This window comes from Bombina bombina, chromosome 7 (assembly GCF_027579735.1).
Source record: "Bombina bombina isolate aBomBom1 chromosome 7, aBomBom1.pri, whole genome shotgun sequence".
Lineage (NCBI taxonomy): Eukaryota > Metazoa > Chordata > Amphibia > Anura > Bombinatoridae > Bombina > Bombina bombina.
In genome coordinates this window covers 412751692-412771100 of record NC_069505.1, presented here as the reverse complement: position 1 = coordinate 412771100, position 19409 = coordinate 412751692, and the positions used below count along the sequence as shown (strand labels likewise).

Below are 19409 nucleotides of genomic sequence, written 5' to 3'. Positions count from 1 at the left end.
ACCCTCCCTATAACTCCTCCTATTGCACCATATAACCCTCAGTATAACTCCTCCTATTGCACCATATGACCCTCAGTATAACTCCTCCTATTGCACCATATAACCCTTCCTATAACTCTTCCTATTGAAGCATATAACCCTCCCTATAACTCCTCCTATTGCACCATATAACCCTCCCTATAACTCCTCCTATTGCATCATATAACCCTCCCTATAATGCCTTCTATTGCACCATATAACCCTCCCTATAACTCCTCCTATTGCACCATATAACCCTCCCTATAACTCCTCTTATTGCACCATATAACCCTCCCTATAATGCCTTCTATTGCACCATATAACCCTCCCTATAACTCCTCCTATTGCACCATATGACCCTCAGTATAACTCCTCCTATTGCACCATATAACCCTCCCTATAAATCCTCCTATTGCACCATATAACCCTCCCTATAACCCCTCCTATTGCACCATATAACCCTCCCTATAACTCCTCCTATTGAAGCATATAACCCTCCCTATAACTCCTCCTATTGCACCATATAACCCTCCCTATAACTCCTCCTATTGAAGCATATAACCCTCCCTATAACTCCTCCTATTGCACCATATAACCCTCTCTATAACTCCTCCTATTGCAGCATATAATCCTCCCTATAACTCCTCCTATTGCTCCATATAACCCTTCCTATAACTCCTCCTATTGCACCATATAACCCTCCCTATAACTCCTCCTATTGCACCATATAACCCTCCCTATAACTCCTCCTATTGCTCCATATAACCCTCCCTATAACTCCTCCTATTGCTACATATAACCCTCCCTATAACTCCTCCTATTGCTCCATATAACCCTCCCTATAACTCCTCCTATTGCTACATATAACCCTCCCTATAACTCCTCCTATTGCTACATATAACCCTCCCTATAACTCCTCCTATTGCACCATATAACCCTCCCTATAACTCCTCCTATTGCTCCATATAACCCTTCCTATAACTCCTCCTATTGCACTATATAACCCTCCCTATAACTTTTCCTATTGCACCATATAACCCTCCCTATAACTTTTCCTATTGCACCATATAACCCTCCCTATAACTTTTCCTATTGCACCATATAACCCTCCCTATAGCTCCTCTATTGCACCATATAACTCTCCCTATAACTCCTCCTATTGCACCATATAACTCTGCCTATAACTCCTCCTATTGCTTCATATAATCCTCCCTATAACTCCTCCTATTGCTTCATATAACTCTCCCTATAACTCCTCCTATTGCACCATATAACCCTCAGTATAACTCCTCCTATTGCACCATATAACCATCAGTATAACTCCTCCTATTGCACCATATAACCCTCCCTATAACTCCTCCTATTGCACCATATAACCATCAGTATAACTCCTATTGCACCATATAACCCTCCCTATAACTCCTCCTATTGCACCATATAACCTTCCCTATAACTCCTCCTATTGCACCATATAACCATCAGTATAACTCCTCCTATTGCACCATATAACCCTCCCTATAACTCCTCATATTGCTCCATATAACCCTCCCTATAACTCCTCATATTGCTCCATATAACCCTCCCTATATCTCCTCCTATCGCTCCATATAACCCTCCCTATATCTCCTCCTATTGCTCCATATAACCCTCCCTATAACTCCTCCTATTGCACCATATAACCCTCCCTATAACTCCTCCTATTGCACCATATAACCCTCCCTATAACTCCTATTGCTCCATATAACCCTCCCTATAACTCCTCCTATTACACCATATAACCCTCCCTATAACCCCTCCTATTGCTCCATATAACCCTCCCTATAACTCCTATTGCACCATATAACCCTCCCTATAACTCCTCCTATTGCACCATATAACCCTCAGTATAACTCCTCCTATTGCACCATATGACCCTCAGTATAACTCCTCCTATTGCACCATATAACCCTTCCTATAACTCTTCCTATTGAAGCATATAACCCTCCCTATAACTCCTCCTATTGCACCATATAACCCTCCCTATAACTCCTCCTATTGCATCATATAACCCTCCCTATAATGCCTTCTATTGCACCATATAACCCTCCCTATAACTCCTCCTATTGCACCATATAACCCTCCCTATAACTCCTCTTATTGCACCATATAACCCTCCCTATAATGCCTTCTATTGCACCATATAACCCTCCCTATAACTCCTCCTATTGCACCATATGACCCTCAGTATAACTCCTCCTATTGCACCATATAACCCTCCCTATAAATCCTCCTATTGCACCATATAACCCTCCCTATAACCCCTCCTATTGCACCATATAACCCTCCCTATAACTCCTCCTATTGAAGCATATAACCCTCCCTATAACTCCTCCTATTGCACCATATAACCCTCCCTATAACTCCTCCTATTGAAGCATATAACCCTCCCTATAACTCCTCCTATTGCACCATATAACCCTCTCTATAACTCCTCCTATTGCACCATATAACCCTCTCTATAACTCCTCCTATTGCACCATATAACCCTCCCTATAACTCCTCCTATTGAAGCATATAACCCTCCCTATAACTCCTCCTATTGCACCATATAACCCTCTCTATAACTCCTCCTATTGCACCATATAACCCTCCCTATAACTCCTCCTATTGAACCATATAACCCTCCCTATAACTCCTCCTATTGCACCATATAACCCTCCCTATAACTCCTCCTATTGCACCATCTAACCCTCCCTATAACTCCTCCTATTGCACTATATAACCCTCCCTATAACTCCTCCTATTGCACCATATGACCCTCAGTATAACTCCTCCTATTGCACCATATAACCCTCCCTATAAATCCTCCTATTGCACCATATAACCCTCCCTATAACCCCTCCTATTGCACCATATAACCCTCCCTATAACTCCTCCTATTGAAGCATATAACCCTCCCTATAACTCCTCCTATTGCACCATATAACCCTGCCTATAACTCCTCCTATTGAAGCATATAACCCTCCCTATAACTCCTCCTATTGCACCATATAACCCTCTCTATAACTCCTCCTATTGCACCATATAACCCTCTCTATAACTCCTCCTATTGCACCATATAACCCTCCCTATAACTCCTCCTATTGAAGCATATAACCCTCCCTATAACTCCTCCTATTGCACCATATAACCCTCTCTATAACTCCTCCTATTGCACCATATAACCCTCTCTATAACTCCTCCTATTGCACCATATAACCCTCTCTATAACTCCTCCTATTGCACCATATAACCCTCCCTATAACTCCTCCTATTGAAGCATATAACCCTCCCTATAACTCCTCTATTGCACCATATAACCCTCCCTATAACTCCTCCTATTGCACCATATAACCCTCCCTATAACTCTTCCTATTACACCATATAACCCTCCCTATAACTCCTCCTATTGCACCATATAACCCTCCCTATAACTCCTCCTATTGCACCATATATCCCTCCCTATAACTCCTCCTATTACACCATATAACCCTCCCTATAACTCCTCCTATTACACCATATATCCCTCCCTATAACTCCTCCTATTACACCATATAACCCTCCCTATAACTCCTCCTATTGCACCATATAACCCTCCCTATAACCCCTCCTATTGCACCATATAACCCTCCCTATAACTCCTCTATTGCACCATATAACCCTCCCTATAATTCCTCCTATTGCACAATATAACCCTCCCTATAACTCCTCCTATTGCTCCATATAATCCTCCCTATAACCCCTCCTATTGCACCATATAACCCTCCCTATAACTCCTCCTATTGCTCCATATAAACCTCCCTATAACTCCTCCTATTGCACCATATAACCCTCCCTATAACTCCTCCTATTGCTCCATATAATCCTCCCTATAACCCCTCCTATTGCACCATATAACCCTCCCTATAACTCCTCCTATTGCTCCATATAAACCTCCCTATAACTCCTCCTATTGCACCATATAACCCTCCCTATAACTCCTCCTATTGCACCATATAACCCTCCCTATAACTCCTCCTATTGCACCATATAACCCTCCCTATAACTCCTCCTATTGCTCCATATAAACCTCTGTGAAATTCCATATATTAGTATGTTGAACTTTCTTAAAGGGACACTAAACCTTTTTTTTTTCTTTCATGATTCAGATAGAGCAGCAATTTTAAGCAACTTTCTAATTTAATTCTAATATCAATTTTTCTTCGTTCTCTTGCTATCTTTATTTTAAAAGCAGGAATGTAAAGCTTAGGAGCTGGCCCATTTTTGGTTCCGACCTCGGTTATGCTTGCTTATTGGTTTGTTTAATATAGCCACCAATAAGGAAGCGTTATCCAGGGTGCTGAACCTACAATGGGCAGACTCCTAAGCTTTACATTTCTGCTTTTTAAATAAAGATACCAAGAAAACAAATAAAAATTGATAAAAGAAGTAAATTAGAAAGTTGCTTAAATTTACTGCTCATCTGAATCATGAAAGAAAACATTTGGGTTTAGTATCCCTTTTAAATCTGTTTCCGAAAAGAGTCGAAGACCACGAGCAACCGCCTTCTTCCTTCGTTAGGACCCGAATGCGCACATCTAGTTGAAATTGCCAACTTAATTGAGAATCTCAACACTGCTGTATTGGCTATAGGGTGGCTATGTAAAGAAGAGACAGCAGCAGAAATCAGAAAGAGACAAGCTCAAGGGTGTTCTGCAGCTGATTTAAATACAGCTAAAGGAACATGAATTTGTTATTTGCATAATTCAGATAGAGAATCCACTTCTAAACAACTTTCCAATTTACTTTACATCAGGAGAGCCAATAATGAAGTATATATGTGCAGCCACCAGCTAGCTCCCAGCAGTTCATTGTTGGTCCCGTTCCCACCTAGATATGCTTTTTAACAAAGGATATCAAAAGAACAAAGCAAATTAGATAATACAATTAAATTGTAAAATTGTTTAAAACGACATGTTAAAAATGATCACATATCAATAAATTAACTAACACGTATGTCCACTATACCAATAATGCCCATGTTCATTTCACATATAGAAACATACACGTTAACAGCCAGCTATTAGCAACTACACACTATTAAAGGGACATAAAACCCAATTTTTTCTTTCATGATTCAGATAGAACATACAATTTTAAACAAATTTTCAAATTACTTCTATTATCATTCTTTTTTTTAGTTTTCTTGTATCTTTTGTTGAAAATCAGGGATGTAAGCTCAGGAGTGTGCACGTGTCTGCAGCAGTATATGGCATCAGTTTTGCAACAATGTTCTACATTAGCAAGAACACTAGATGGCAGCACTATTTCCTGTCATGTAGTGCTCCAGACATCTACCTAGGTATCTCTTCAACAAAGAATACCATGGGAAGGACAAAATAAATATTGGATACTGCAAAGTGTTTTTTTGTTTTTTTTTCTGTTTACTACAAATAATAAAATATTTAATACTACAATCTCATAGTGATTCATGCCCCTTTAAGTGTGGGAAAAACATAATTTATGTAAGAACTTACCTGATAAATTAATTTCTTTCATATTAGCAAGAGTCCATGAGCTAGTGACGTATGGGATATACATTCCTACCAGGAGGGGCAAAGTTTCCCAAACCTTAAAATGCCTATAAATACACCCCTCACCACACCCACAATTCAGTTTAACGAATAGCCAAGAAGTGGGGTGATAAGAAAAAAGTGCGAAAGCATATAAAATAAGGAATTGGAATAATTGTGCTTTATACAAAAAAATCAAAACCACCACAAAAAAGGGCGGGCCTCATGGACTCTTGCTAATATGAAAGAAATGAATTTATCAGGTAAGTTCTTACATAAATTATGTTTTCTTTCATGTAATTAGCAAGAGTCCATGAGCTAGTGACGTATGGGATAATGATTACCCAAGATGTGGATCTTTCCACACAAGAGTCACTAGAGAGGGAGGGATAAAATAAAGACAGCCAATTCCTGCTGAAAATAATCCACACCCAGAATAAAATTTTAATGAAAAAACATAAGCAGAAGATTCAAACTGAAACCACTGCCTGAAGTACGTTTCTACCAAAAACTGCTTCAGAAGAAGAAAACACATCAAAATGGTAGAATTTAGTAAAAGTATGCAAAGAGGACCAAGTTGCTGTTTTGCAAATCTGATCAACCGAAGCTTCATTCTTAAACGCCCAGGAAGTAGAAACTAACCTAGTAGAATGAGCTGTAATCCTTTGAGGCGGAGTGTTACCCGACTCAACATAGGCATGATGAAATAAAGATTTCAACCAAGATGCCAAAGAAATGGCAGAAGCTTTCTAGTCTTTTCTAGAACCGGAAAAGATGACAAATAGACTAGAAGTCTTTCGGAAAGACTTAATAGCTTCAACATAATATTACAAAGCTCTAACAGCATCCAAAGAATGCAATGATTTCTCCTTAGAATTCATAGGATTAGGACATAATGAAGGAACCACAATTTCTCTACTAATGTTGTTAGAATTCACAACCTTAGGTAAAAAATTCAAAAGAAGTTCGCAGCACCGCCTTATCCTGATGCAAAAATCAGAAAAGGAGACTCTCAAAAAAGAGTAGATAATTCAGAGACTCTTCTGGCAGAAGAGATGGCCAAAAGAAACAAAACTTTCCAAGAAAGTAATATAACGACCAAAGAATGCATGGGTTCAAAAGGAGGAGCTTGAAGAGCCCCCAGAACCAAATTCAAACTCCGAGGAGAAAATTGACTTAATGACAGGTTTTATACGAACCAAAGCTTGTACAAAACAATGAATATCAGGAAGATTAGCAATCCTTCTGTGAAAAAGAACAGAAAGAGCAGAGATTTGTCTTTCAAGAAACTTGCGGACAAACCTTAATCTAAACCATCCTGAAGAAATATAAGTCTTCCAGACTCTATAATATATCTCTCTAGATACAGATTTACGAGCCTGTCACATAGTATCAATCACAGAGTCAGAGAAACCTCTTTGACCAAGAATCAAGCGTTCAAACTCCACACCTTAAAATTAAGGTTTTGAGATCCTGATGGAAAAAAGAACCTTGAGACAGAAAGACTGGTCTTGACGGAAGAGTCCACAGCTGGCAAGAGGCCATCCGGACAAGATCCGCATACCAAAACCTGTGAGGCCATGCTGGAGCTACCAGCAGGACAAACGAGCATTCCTTTAGAATATTGGAGAATACCCTTGGAAGAAGAACTAGAGGCGGAAAGATATAGGCAGGATGACACTTGTAAGGAAGAGATAATGCATCCACTGCCTCCGCCCGAGGATCCCTGGATCCGGACAGATACCAGGGAAGTTTCTTGTTTAGATGAGAAGCCATCAGATCTATTTCTGGGAGTTCCCACATTTGAACAATCTGAGGAAATACCTCTGGGTGAAGACCATTCGCCCAGGTGCAACGTTTGGCGACTGAGATAATCCGCTTTCCAATTGTCCAAACCTGGGATATGAACCGCAGAGATTAGACAGGAGCTGGATTCCGCCCAAACCAAAATTCGAGATACTTCTTTCATAGCCAGAGGACTGTGAGTCCCTCCTTGATGATTGATGTATGCCACAGTTGTGACATTGTCTATCTGAAAACAAATGAACAACTCTCTCTTCAGAAGAGGCCAAGACTGAAGAGCTCTGAAATTGCACGGAGTTCCAAAATATTGATCGGAAATCTCACCTCCTGAGATTCCCAAACCCCTTGTGCCGTCAGATACCCCCACACAGCTCCCCAACCTGTAAGACTTGCATCTGTTGAGATTATAGTCCAGGTCGGAAGAACAAAGAAGCCCCCTGAACTAAACGATGGTGATCTGTCCACCATGTCAGAGAGTGTCGTATAATCGGTTTAAAGATATTAATTGAGATATCTTTGAGTAATCCCTGCACCATTGGTTCAGCATACAGAGCTGAAGAGGTCGCATGTGAAAACGAGCAAAGGAGATCGCATCTGATGCGGCAGTCCTAAGACCTAAAATTTCCATGCATAAGGCTACCAAAGGGAATGATTGTGACTGAAGGTTTTGACAAGCTGAAATCAATGTTAAACTTCTCTTGTCTGACAAGGACAGAGTCATAGACACTGAATCTATTCTAGAAACCTAAAAAGGTTACCCTTGTCTGAGGAATCAATGAACTGATTGGTAAATTGATCCTCCAACCATGAACTTGAAGAAACAACACAAGTCGATTCGTATGAGATTCTTCGAAAATGAGAAGACTGAGCAAGTACCCAGATATCGTCCAATAAGGAAATACCAAAACCCTGTTCTCTGATTACAGAAAGAAGGGCACCGAGAACCTTAGAAAAAAATTCTTGGAACTGAGGCTAGACCAAACGGTAGAGCCACAAAACTGGTAATGCTTGTCTAAAAAGAGATTCTCAGACACTAAAAATGATCTGGATGAATCGGAATATGCAGATACACATCTTGTAAATCTATTGTAGACATATAATGCCCTTGCTAAACAAAAGGCAGGACAGTCCTACAGTAACCATCTTGAATGTTGGTATCCTTACATAACGATTCAATATAGATAGATCCGGAACTGGTCTGAAGGAATTGACCTTCTTTGGTACAATGAAGAGATAAAATAAAACCCCAGCCCCTGTTCCAGAACTGGAACTGGCATAATTACTCCAGCCAACTCTAGATCTGAAACACATTTCAGAAATGCTGAGCCTTTGCTGTGTTAACTGGGACACGGGAAAGAAAAAAATCTCTTAGCAGGAGGCCTTAACTGAAGCCAAATCTGTACCTTTCTGAAACAATGTTCTGAAACCAGAAATTGAGAACGGAATTGATCAAAATTTCTTTGAAGAAAACGTAATCTGCCCCATACCAGCTGAGCTGGAATAAGGTCCGCACCTTCATGGGTACTTAGGAGCTGGCTATAGGTTTTCTATAAGGCTTGGATATATTCCAAACTGGAAATAGTTTCCAAACTGATACCGCTCCTGAGGATGAAGGATCAGGCTTTTGTTCCTTATTGTGAGGAAAGGAACGAAAATGATTATTAGACCTAAATTTACCTTAGATTTTTTATCCTTTGGTAAAAAAGTTCCCTTCCTTCCAGAAACAGTTGAAATAATAATTTATTACCCTGGAAAGAAAAGGAAAGCAAAGTTGACTTAGAAGACATATCAGCATTCCAAGTTTAATCCATAAAGCTTTAGTAGCTAAAGACATATACCTGACATCAACTCTAATGATATCAAAAGATGGTATCACCAATAAAATTATTAGCATGTTATAGAATAATAATAATGCTATAAAATTATGATCTGTTACTTGTTGCGCTAAAGCTTCTAACCAAAAAGTTGAAGCTGCAGCAACATCCGCTAAAAAATATAGCAGGTCTAAGAAGATTACCTGAACATAAGTAAGCTTCTCTTAGAAAGGATTCAATTTTCCTATCTAAAGGATCCTTAAATGAATTACTATCTGCCGTAGGAATAGTAGCACATTTAGCAGGAGTAGAGACAGCCCCATAACCTTAGGGATTTTGTCCCAAAAAAACTCTAATCTGTCAGATGGCACAGGATATAATTGCTTAAACGTTTAGAAGGAGTAAAAGAATTACCCAAATTATTCCATTCCCTGGAAATTACTTCAGAAATAGCATCAGGGAGATTAAACACTTCTGGAATAACTACAGGAGATTTAAAAACCTTATTTAAACGTTTAGATTTAGTATCAAGAGGACCAGAATCCTCTATTTCTAATGCAATTAATACTTCTTTAAATAAAGAACGAATAAATTCCATCTTGAACAAATACAAAGATTTATCAGCATCAACCTCTGAGACAGAAACCTCTGAACCAGAAGAACCATTATCAGTATCAGAATGATGATGTTCATTTAAAAATTCATCTGAAAAAAGAGAAGTTTTAAAAGACTTTTATGTAAACTAGAAGGAGAAATAACAGACAACGCGTTTCAGCTGATGTAGCCTTTTTCAAGATCTTGAAAAAGGCTACATCAGCTTTTTCAAGATCTTGAAAAAGGCTACATCAGCTGAAACGCGTTGATCCGCAACATTGAGATTGTTTTACTACCAAGTTTTATATAACACACAGAGCGCTCTGTTGTTTTCCACTTTGGAACTCTTCGTAAACAATCCTAACTGCTATGTAACATTGTTCTCCATCTCATCAACAAGTTTGGCTAGCTGTGACGATCAGAATCTGCAGACATCACTTACACGCTGAACCACAGACCACCCGGTAATCCGTGCATCTAATTGGAACAAAATATCACGTGACCCCGCACACGCTGCACAATCCGGCAAACCACAGTACACGCTGGAGCGATACTGCTCACCTGAAAGGTAATTTCTTAACCACCAAGGGTCTAACGTGTTTACTTCGGACCTACTACTCTAACACACGGAGAAGCAAACAGAAAATAGCTTCGTATTCTGGGTGAGTCCAACTTGTAAGATGAATCATTTATGTCACTGACTTTTCCATTTGAATGCAGATCGTCTTTGTAGCCATCGACGGAACTTTCTACCCGAATGTTACATTGATGCAAAATCACATTGATACAGCCACACAGACTGACTTAGCTGCTTTCCGTGCTCTCATTTGACTTCCACTACATATATATTTTTTCATTTGCAATTTTAACCTATGAACTGTGTTTATTTGGATACATTTTTAAGCCCCTAACGGACTTCCATTTTTTCTTCCTGATTTTTTCCACCGGTGGTTTTATTTAATTTTATTTAATTTTATTTTTGTTTTATTAATATATTTTTATACCTTTTGTTATTTTTCATTTAGAGTTCACTCATAATTATTTTCATTGTTAGTTTATTTGTATTAGGGTTCATTTTAATGTATTAAAATATATTTTATGATATTATCTTATCCACTTGTTTTCTACATATTCTGCAATTATTAGTTCAACTCAATCCTCTTGATTAGCAGCTTTCATTAGCGCACCCTGTATTTGGTTTTTATATTTATTGTTTAGAGGTCTTCTGGAACTTACCTCTTTTTTCAGGGTAGCCATTCTTGTGCTAATTCACAGACCTCCTTTTTTCCTTATAAGCAACAGGTAATGTAACAGTACTAAAGGAAATTTTATCTGCATTAATAAGTTTGTCATGACATGCAATACAAACAACAGGTGGAGAAACAGATACCAAAAATTATAGCAGATACACTTAGCTTGGTAGCTCCAGCACTAGACAGCGATTTTCCTGTAGTATCTTCTGACTCAGATGCAACGTGAGACATCTTGCAATATGTAAGAGAAAAAACAACATATAAAGCAAAATTGATCAAATTCCTTGAATGACAGTTTCAGGAATGGGAAAAAAATGCCAAAGAACAAGCTTCTAGCAACCAGAAGCAATGAAAAAAATAAGACTTAAATAATGTGGAGACAAAAGCGACGCCCTTATTTTTTAGCGCCAATAAGACGCCCACATTATTTGGCGCCTAAATGTTTTTGGCGCCAAAAATGACGCCACATCCGGAACGCCGACATTTTTGGCGAAAAATAACGTCAAAAAATGACGCAACTTCCGGCGACACGTATGACGCCGGAAACGGAAAATAATTTTTGCGCCAAAAAAGTCCGCGCCAAGAATGACGCAATAAAATGAAGCATTTTCAGCCCCCGCGAGCCTAACAGCCCACAGGAAAAAAAGAGTCAAATTTTTGAAGGTAAGAAAAAATGATTAATTCAAATGCATTATCCCAAATATGAAACTGACTGTCTGAAAAATAAGGAAAGTTGAACATTCTGAGTCAAGGCAAATAAATGTTTGAATACATATATTTAGAACTTTATAAACAAAGTGCCCAACCATAGCTTAGAGTGTCACAGAAAATAAGATTTACTTACCCCAGGACACTCATCTACATGTTTGTAGAAAGCCAAACCAGTACTGAAACGAGAATCAGCAGAGGTAATGGTATATATAAGAGTATATCGTCGATCTGAAAAGGGAGGTAAGAGATGAATCTCTACGACCGATAACAGAGAACCTATGAAATAGACCCCGTAGAAGGAGATCACTGCATTCAAATAGGCAATACTCTCCTCACATCCCTCTGACATTCACTGCACGCTGAGAGGAAAACCGGGCTCCAACTTGCTGCGGAGCGCATATCAACGTAGAATCTAGCACAAACTTACTTCACCACCTCCATCGGAGGCAAAGTTTGTAAAACTGAATTGTGGGTGTGGTGAGGGGTGTATTTATAGGCATTTTAAGGTTTGGGAAACTTTGCCCCTCCTGGTAGGAATGTATATCCCATACGTCACTAGCTCATGGACTCTTGCTAATTACATGAAAGAAAGGCTATTTTCACCGCTGTGTACAAGTCAGTGGCAGACGTTTATACTGATTGTAGTTTGTAGCGCCACACACGTGCAAGCAGCCTGCGGGTAGTGCGCACATAAGTGCGAGCGGCCTGAAGATAGTGCTACATAAGTGCGAGCGGCCTGCAGGTTGTGCCACATAAGTGCGAGAGGCCTGCAGATAGTGCTACATAAGTGTGAGCGGCCTGCGGGTTGTGCCACATAAGTGCGAGCGGCCTGCAGATAGTGCTACATAAGTGCGAGCGCCCTGCGGGTTGTGCCACATAAGTGTGAGCGGCCTGCGGGTTGTGCTACATAAGTGCAATCGGCCTGCGGGTTGTGCCACATAAGTGCAAGCGGCCTGCAGATAGTGCTACATAAGTGCGAGCGGCCTGCGGGTAGTGCTACATAAGTGCGAGCGGCCTGTGGGTTGTGCCACATAAGTGCAAGCGGCCTGCAGATAGAGCTACATAAGTGCGAGCGGCCTGCAGGTAGTGCTACATAAGTGCGATCGGCCTGCGGGTAGTGCTACATAAGTGCGAGCAGCCTGCGGGTAGTGTCACATAAGTGCGAGCGGCCTGTGGGTTGTGCCACATAAGTGCAAGCGGCCTGCAGATAGAGCTACATAAGTGCGAGCGGCCTGCGGGTAGTGCTACATAAGTGCGATCGGCCTGCGGGTAGTGCTACATAAGTGCGAGCGGCCTGCGGGTTGTGCCACATAAGTGTGAGCGGCCTGCGGGTTGTGCCACATAAGTGTGAGCGGCCTGCGGGTTGTGCCACATAAGTGTGAGCGGCCTGCGGGTTGTGCCACATAAGTGCGAGCGGCCTACGGGTTGTGCCCCATTAGTGTGAGCGGCCTGCGGGTTGTGCCACATAAGTGCGAGCGGCCTGCAGATAGTGCCACATAAGTGCGAGCGGCCTGCAGATAGTGTTACATAAGTGCGAGCGGCCTGTGGGTAGTGTCACATAAGTGCGAGTGGCCTGCAGATAGTGCTACATAAGTGCGAGCGGCCTGCGGGTAGTGTCACATAAGTGCAAGTGGCCTGCAGGTAGTGTCACATAAGTGCAAGCGGCCTGCAGATAGTGCTACATAAGTGCAAGCGGCCTGCAGATAGTGCTACATAAGTGCGAGCGGCCTGCGGGTAGTGTCACATAAGTGCGAGCGGCCTGCAGATAGTGCTACATAAGTGCGAGCGGCCTGTGGGTAGTGTCACATAAGTGCGAGCGGCCTGTGGGTAGTGTCACATAAGTGCGAGCGGCCTGCGGGTAGTGTCACATAAGTGCGAGCGGCCTGCAGATAGTGCTACATAAGTGCGAGCGGCCTGCGGGTAGTGTCACATAAGTGCAAGTGGCCTGCAGGTAGTGTCACATAAGTGCAAGCGGCCTGCAGATAGTGCTACATAAGTGCAAGCGGCCTGCAGATAGTGCTACATAAGTGCGAGCGGCCTGCGGGTAGTGTCACATAAGTGCGAGCGGCCTGCAGATAGTGCTACATAAGTGCGAGCGGCCTGCAGATAGTGCCACATAAGTGCAAGCGGCCTGCGGGTAGTGTCACATAAGTGCGAGCGGCCTGCGGGTAGTGCTACATAAGTACGAGCGGCCTGTGGGTAGTGTCACATAAGTGCGAGCGGCCTGCGGGTAGTGCTACATAAGCACGAGCGGCCTGCGGGTAGTGTCACATTAGTGCGAGCGGCCTGCGGGTAGTGTCACATCAGTGCGAGCGGCCTGCGGGTTGTCACATTAGTGCGAGCGGCCTGCGGGTAGTGTCACATAAGTGCGAGCGGCCTGCGGGTAGTGTCACATAAGTGCGAGCGGCCTGCGGGTAGTGTCACAAGTGCGAGCGGCCTGCAGGTGGGTGTATTGTCTCTTAGTGCAAGTTAGTGGCAGGCGTTTTTAATTACGGTAGTCTGTAACGCTGCACACATTATATTTACAAGCGGCCTGCGGGTGGTTGTAATTTCTCTGTGCTTTGTTCTTATTTCCAGGTGATGCCACCGTGGGGAAGAGCACTCTAGTGCAGCTTTTCAAGACTGATGGTAGCTTCTTCCAGAAAAATTACAACATGGTATGTTATAACAGAGCTGTGCCAGTATATAGTAGTTTTATACCTCAGGAACACATAACTTTCTGACATCTCTTCTGCAGACGACCGTGGTGGAGGTTTCAATGAAAACTGTGGTGATTCCAGATACTGGAGACAGTGTGGTGAGTGCCCAAATGTCTGCGCCTCATACCTGCCTGCATCAGAGCACTCATCTTACTGCCTGCGCCTCACACCTGCCTGCATCAGAGCACTCAACTTACTGCCTGCGCCTCATACCTGCCTGCATCAGGGCACTCATCTTACTGCCTGCGCCTCATACCTGCCTGCATCAAAGCACTCATCTTACTGCCTGCGCCTCATACCTGCCTGCATCAGGGCACTCATCTTACTGCCTGCGCCTCATACCTGCCTGCATCAGAGCACTCATCTTACTGCCTGCGCCTCATACCTGCCTGCATCAGAGCACTCATCTTACTGCCTGCGCTTCATACCTGCCTGCATCGGGGCACTCATCTTACTGCCTGCGCCTCATACCTGTCTGCATCAGAGCACTCATCTTACTGCCTGCGGCTCACGCCTGCCTGCATCAGAGCACTCATCTTACTGCCTGCACCTCATACCTGCCTGCATCAGAGCACTCATCTTACTGCCTGCGCCTCATACCTGTCTGCATCAGGGCACTCATCTTACTGCCTGCGCCTCACACATGCCTGCATCAGAGCACTCATCTTACTGCCTGCGCTTCATACCTGCCTGCATCGGGGCACTCATCTTACTGCCTGCGCCTCATACCTGTCTGCATCAGAGCACTCATCTTACTGCCTGCGGCTCACGCCTGCCTGCATCAGAGCACTCATCTTACTGCCTGCGCCTCATACCTGCCTGCATCAGAGCACTCATCTTACTGCCTGCGCCTCATACCTGTCTGCATCAGGGCACTCATCTTACTGCCTGCGCCTCACACCTGCCTGCATCAGAGCACTCATCTTACTGCCTGCGCCTCATACCTGTCTGCATCAGGGCACTCATCTTACTGCCTGCACCTCATACCTGTCTGCATCAGGGCACTCATCTTACTGCCTGCGCCTCATACCTGTCTGCATCAGGGCACTCATCTTACTGCCAGCGCCTCACACCTGTCTGCATCAGGGCACTCATCTTACTGCCTGCGCCTCACATATGCCTGCCTCAGAGCACGCATCACACCTGCCTGCATCAGAGCACTCTTCTTACTGCCTGCGTCTCACACCTGCTTGCATCAGAGCACTCCTGTTACTGCCTACGCCTCACACCTGCCTGCATCAGAGCACTCCTCTTACTGCCTGCATCTCACACCTGCCTGCATCAGAGCACTCCTCTTACTTCCTGCGTCTCACACCTTCCTGCATCAGAGCACTCATATTGCTGCCTGCGCCTCACACCTGCCTGCATCAGAGCACTCCTCTTACTGCCTGTGTCTCGCACCTGCCTGCATTAGAGCACTCATCTTACTGCCATCGCCTCACACTTTCCTGCATCAGAGCACTCCTCTTACTGCCTGCGCCTCACACCCGCTTGCATCAGAGCACTCCTGTTACTGCCTATGCCTCACACCTGCCTGTATCAGAGCACTCCTGTTACTGCCTACGCCTCACACCTGCCTGCATCAGAGCACTCCTCTTCCTGCCTGCGCCTCACACCTGCCTGCTTCAGAGCACTCCTGTTACTGCCTGCACCTCACACCCGCCTGCATCAGAGCACTCCTGTTACTTCCTATGCCTCACACCTGCCTGTATCAGAGCACTCCTGTTACTGCCTGCATCAGAGCACTCCTCTTACTGCCTGCGTCTCGCACCTGCCTGCATTAGAGCACTCATCTTACTGCCATCACCTCACACTTTCCTGCATCAGAGCACTCCTCTTACTGCCTGCCCCTCACACCTGCCTGCATCAGAGCACTCCTGTTACTGCCTGCCCCTCACACCCGCCTGCATCAGAGCACTCCTGTTACTGCCTATGCCTCACACCTGCCTGCATCAGAGCACTCCTCTTACTGACTGCGCCTCACACCTGCCTGCATCAGAGCACTCATCTTACTGCCTGCGCCTCATACCTGCCTGCATCAGAGCACTCATCTTACTGCCTGCGCCTCACACCTGCCTGCATCAGAGCACTCATCTTACTGCCTGCGCCTCATACCTGCCTGCATCAGAGCACTCATCTTACTGCCTGCGCCTCACACCTGCCTGCATCAGAGCACTCCTGTTACTGCCTGCCCCTCACACCCGCCTGCATCAGAGCACTCCTGTTACTGCCTATGCCTCACACCTGCCTGCATCAGAGCACTCCTCTTACTGACTGCGCCTCACACCTGCCTGCATCAGAGCACTCATCTTACTGCCTGCGCCTCATACCTGCCTGCATCAGAGCACTCATCTTACTGCCTGCGCTTCACACCTGCCTGCATCAGAGCACTCATCTTACTGCCTGCGCCTCATACCTGCCTGCATCAGAGCACTCCTGTTACTGCCTATGCCTCACACCTGCCTGCATCAGAGCACTCCTCTTACTGCCTGCGCCTCACACCTGCCTGCATCAGAGCACTCCTCTTCCTGCCTGCACCTGAAACCATCTTCTTGCCTGCACTTATTTTCATAATGTGCATCTTACAGCTCCCCACATCACGGGGTCTGCACCTTTACAGTCCTTTTGACCTTTTCACTACCTTTCCTCACAGGAGCTCTTTCTCTGTGACTCCCCCGGCAAAGACATATTTTATGAGGCAACAGTGAAGATGGTGAGTTTTGTTCACTTTCTTGTTTATTTCCTTAAAGGGACAGTATACACTCATTTTCATATAACTGCATGTAATAGACACTACTATAAAGAATAAGACACACAGATACTGATATAAAAATCCAGTATAAAACTGTTTAAAAACTTACTTAGCAGCTCTCAGTTTAGCTCTGTTGAAAAGGTAGCTGGAAAGCCCACTGCAAGTGGGAAATAAGACCCTCCCCCTTCTTTTGCATATGAAAAGACCCTTTACACAAACAGGAGCAAGCTGGAGTAGGTAACTGACGGTATTCTCATAAAACTTTGGGGCTTGATTAGGAGACTGAAAATCAGAGCAATGTTATTTAAAAATAAGCAAAACTATACATTTAAAAAAAAAAAAACTTTATGGGCTATATAAATAGATCATCTACAAAACATTTATGCAAAGAAAAAAATTAGTGTATAACGTCCCTTTAAGTGAAACAGAGAAAAATAACAGTTTATCTCTTTCATTTAACCATTTCTTTGTCTATTCTCTCATTGCATTCTGTATTTTGTATTCAGACTTTATGGGTTTTGTAAAAACGACTTATGCTTGTTGTCGGCTCTTGCAGTGGGACCAACCCAACACTCTGTGTTTAGTGTTTGATGTCACCAGTGAGACGTCCTTCAGTAACTGTGCTAAGTGGCTTCAGAGGGTGAAATCCAAATGTCCGAGCCCTCAGCTGCCAGGTTAGTGGTCTCTGCTCCCTCACTGACTTTTTGCCAATCCTTCTTTCTTCTGGGTTTCTTTTTAATCTATATATTTCCACTGCTTGTCCCCTCCCCTCTTTCCATCATCATCTCTCTCTCTCCTCCCTCTTTCTCATTCTCCATCTCACTATGTCCTTTTTCTATATTTCTCTCATCTTTCCCCCCTCTCTCTCTGTCCTTTCACTTTTCTCCTGTTGTTACCCTATTTATCACTCATTTCACCTTTCTTTACCTTGTTTTCTCCTTTTTTGCTCTCTCGTTCTCTCTCTTGCTCTCTCGTTTTCACTTTCATGCTCTCTAGGGTTTATGGAATATGGTTGAAAGCAGAACAGTTTTCTCTTACTTGGTGTATTCAGTCCACAAATTCATCCTTACTTGTGGGATATTCTCAATCCCTACAGGAAGTGGCAAAGAGAGCACACAGCAAAGCTGTCCATATAGCTCCCCTCAGGCTCCGCCCCCCCAGTCATTCTCTTTGCCGCTCTAACAAGTAGCATCTCCACGGGAGGGTAAAGAGTATGTGGTGTTAGATTTGTAGTTTTCTTCAATCAAGAGTTTATTTTAAAATAGTGCCGGTTTGTACTATTTACTCTGAGGCAGAAAGTGATGAAGATTTCTGCTGAGAGGAAAAAGATTTTAGCATGTTGTAACTAAAATCCATTGCTGTTCCCACACAGGACTGTTGAGTACAGGAGAACTTCAGTTGGGGGGAACAGTTTGCAGGCTTATACTGCTTAAGGTATGTTCAGTCATTTTTTCTAACAAGACCTGGTAGTGCTAGAAGACTGACAGAAACCCCATGAGGGAAGGTAAGCCATTTTCTGTGACACTGTATAGAATGATGGCTTCAGTTAAGGGCTTTAATACTGACAGACACTGTGATGGGCTAAATTGATTACTTTATTAGAGTAATCTTATGTTTATTATGCGTTTTTAGACGTTGGAAACACTTTTTGGGGACTTTTTTATGCCTGGCATTTTGTAAGACAGCTAATCTGACTCAGAAAGGCCCCATAACTCTGGAGTGATGAGGGAGGGGGCCTCATTTTCGCGCCTCAATTGCGCAGTTAATTTGCAACACAGCTCCATGCAGCTTCATGTGCAGAGCCTTTAGAGTACAGGAGGACTTCAGGGAGGCTTAATTTACACCTGCAATTAACCCTAAAGGAAGGTAAAGCCACAGCAAAGACTGTGGCATCGTACTGTAGTGCGTTAAACCGGGTGTTTACTTCATTTTGCTCCGGTTTGGGCATTAAGGGGTTAAACGATTTGAAAATGTGTGTGCAATCATTTCAAGGCATTAGGATCATGTGGTGAAAAATTCATTAAGATCTGATGTTTTTTGATGATTTGGTAAAAAAGTGTGTGCCTTTTTATTATTTAAAGAGACAGTAACGTTTTTTCAAAAAGTATTTTTTTCAACATTTTAGTGTTGTCTGAGTCTGTCAAACATGTCTGAGCCTTCAGATAGACCTTGTTCTTTATGTTCAAAAGCCATGG

At 43.2% G+C, this 19409-nt stretch overlaps 1 protein-coding gene across 1 annotated transcript in view; it reads left to right on the top strand.

Moving 5' to 3' along the window:
- The window catches only part of IFT27 (intraflagellar transport 27), a 55056-nt gene that overhangs the window by 11057 nt on the left and 24590 nt on the right, over nt 1–19409 (top strand). The window contains 4 exon segments of the mRNA XM_053689038.1: nt 14341–14420; nt 14501–14560; nt 17116–17175; nt 17771–17888. Of these exon segments, the coding sequence (XP_053545013.1) occupies nt 14341–14420; nt 14501–14560; nt 17116–17175; nt 17771–17888 (318 nt within the window).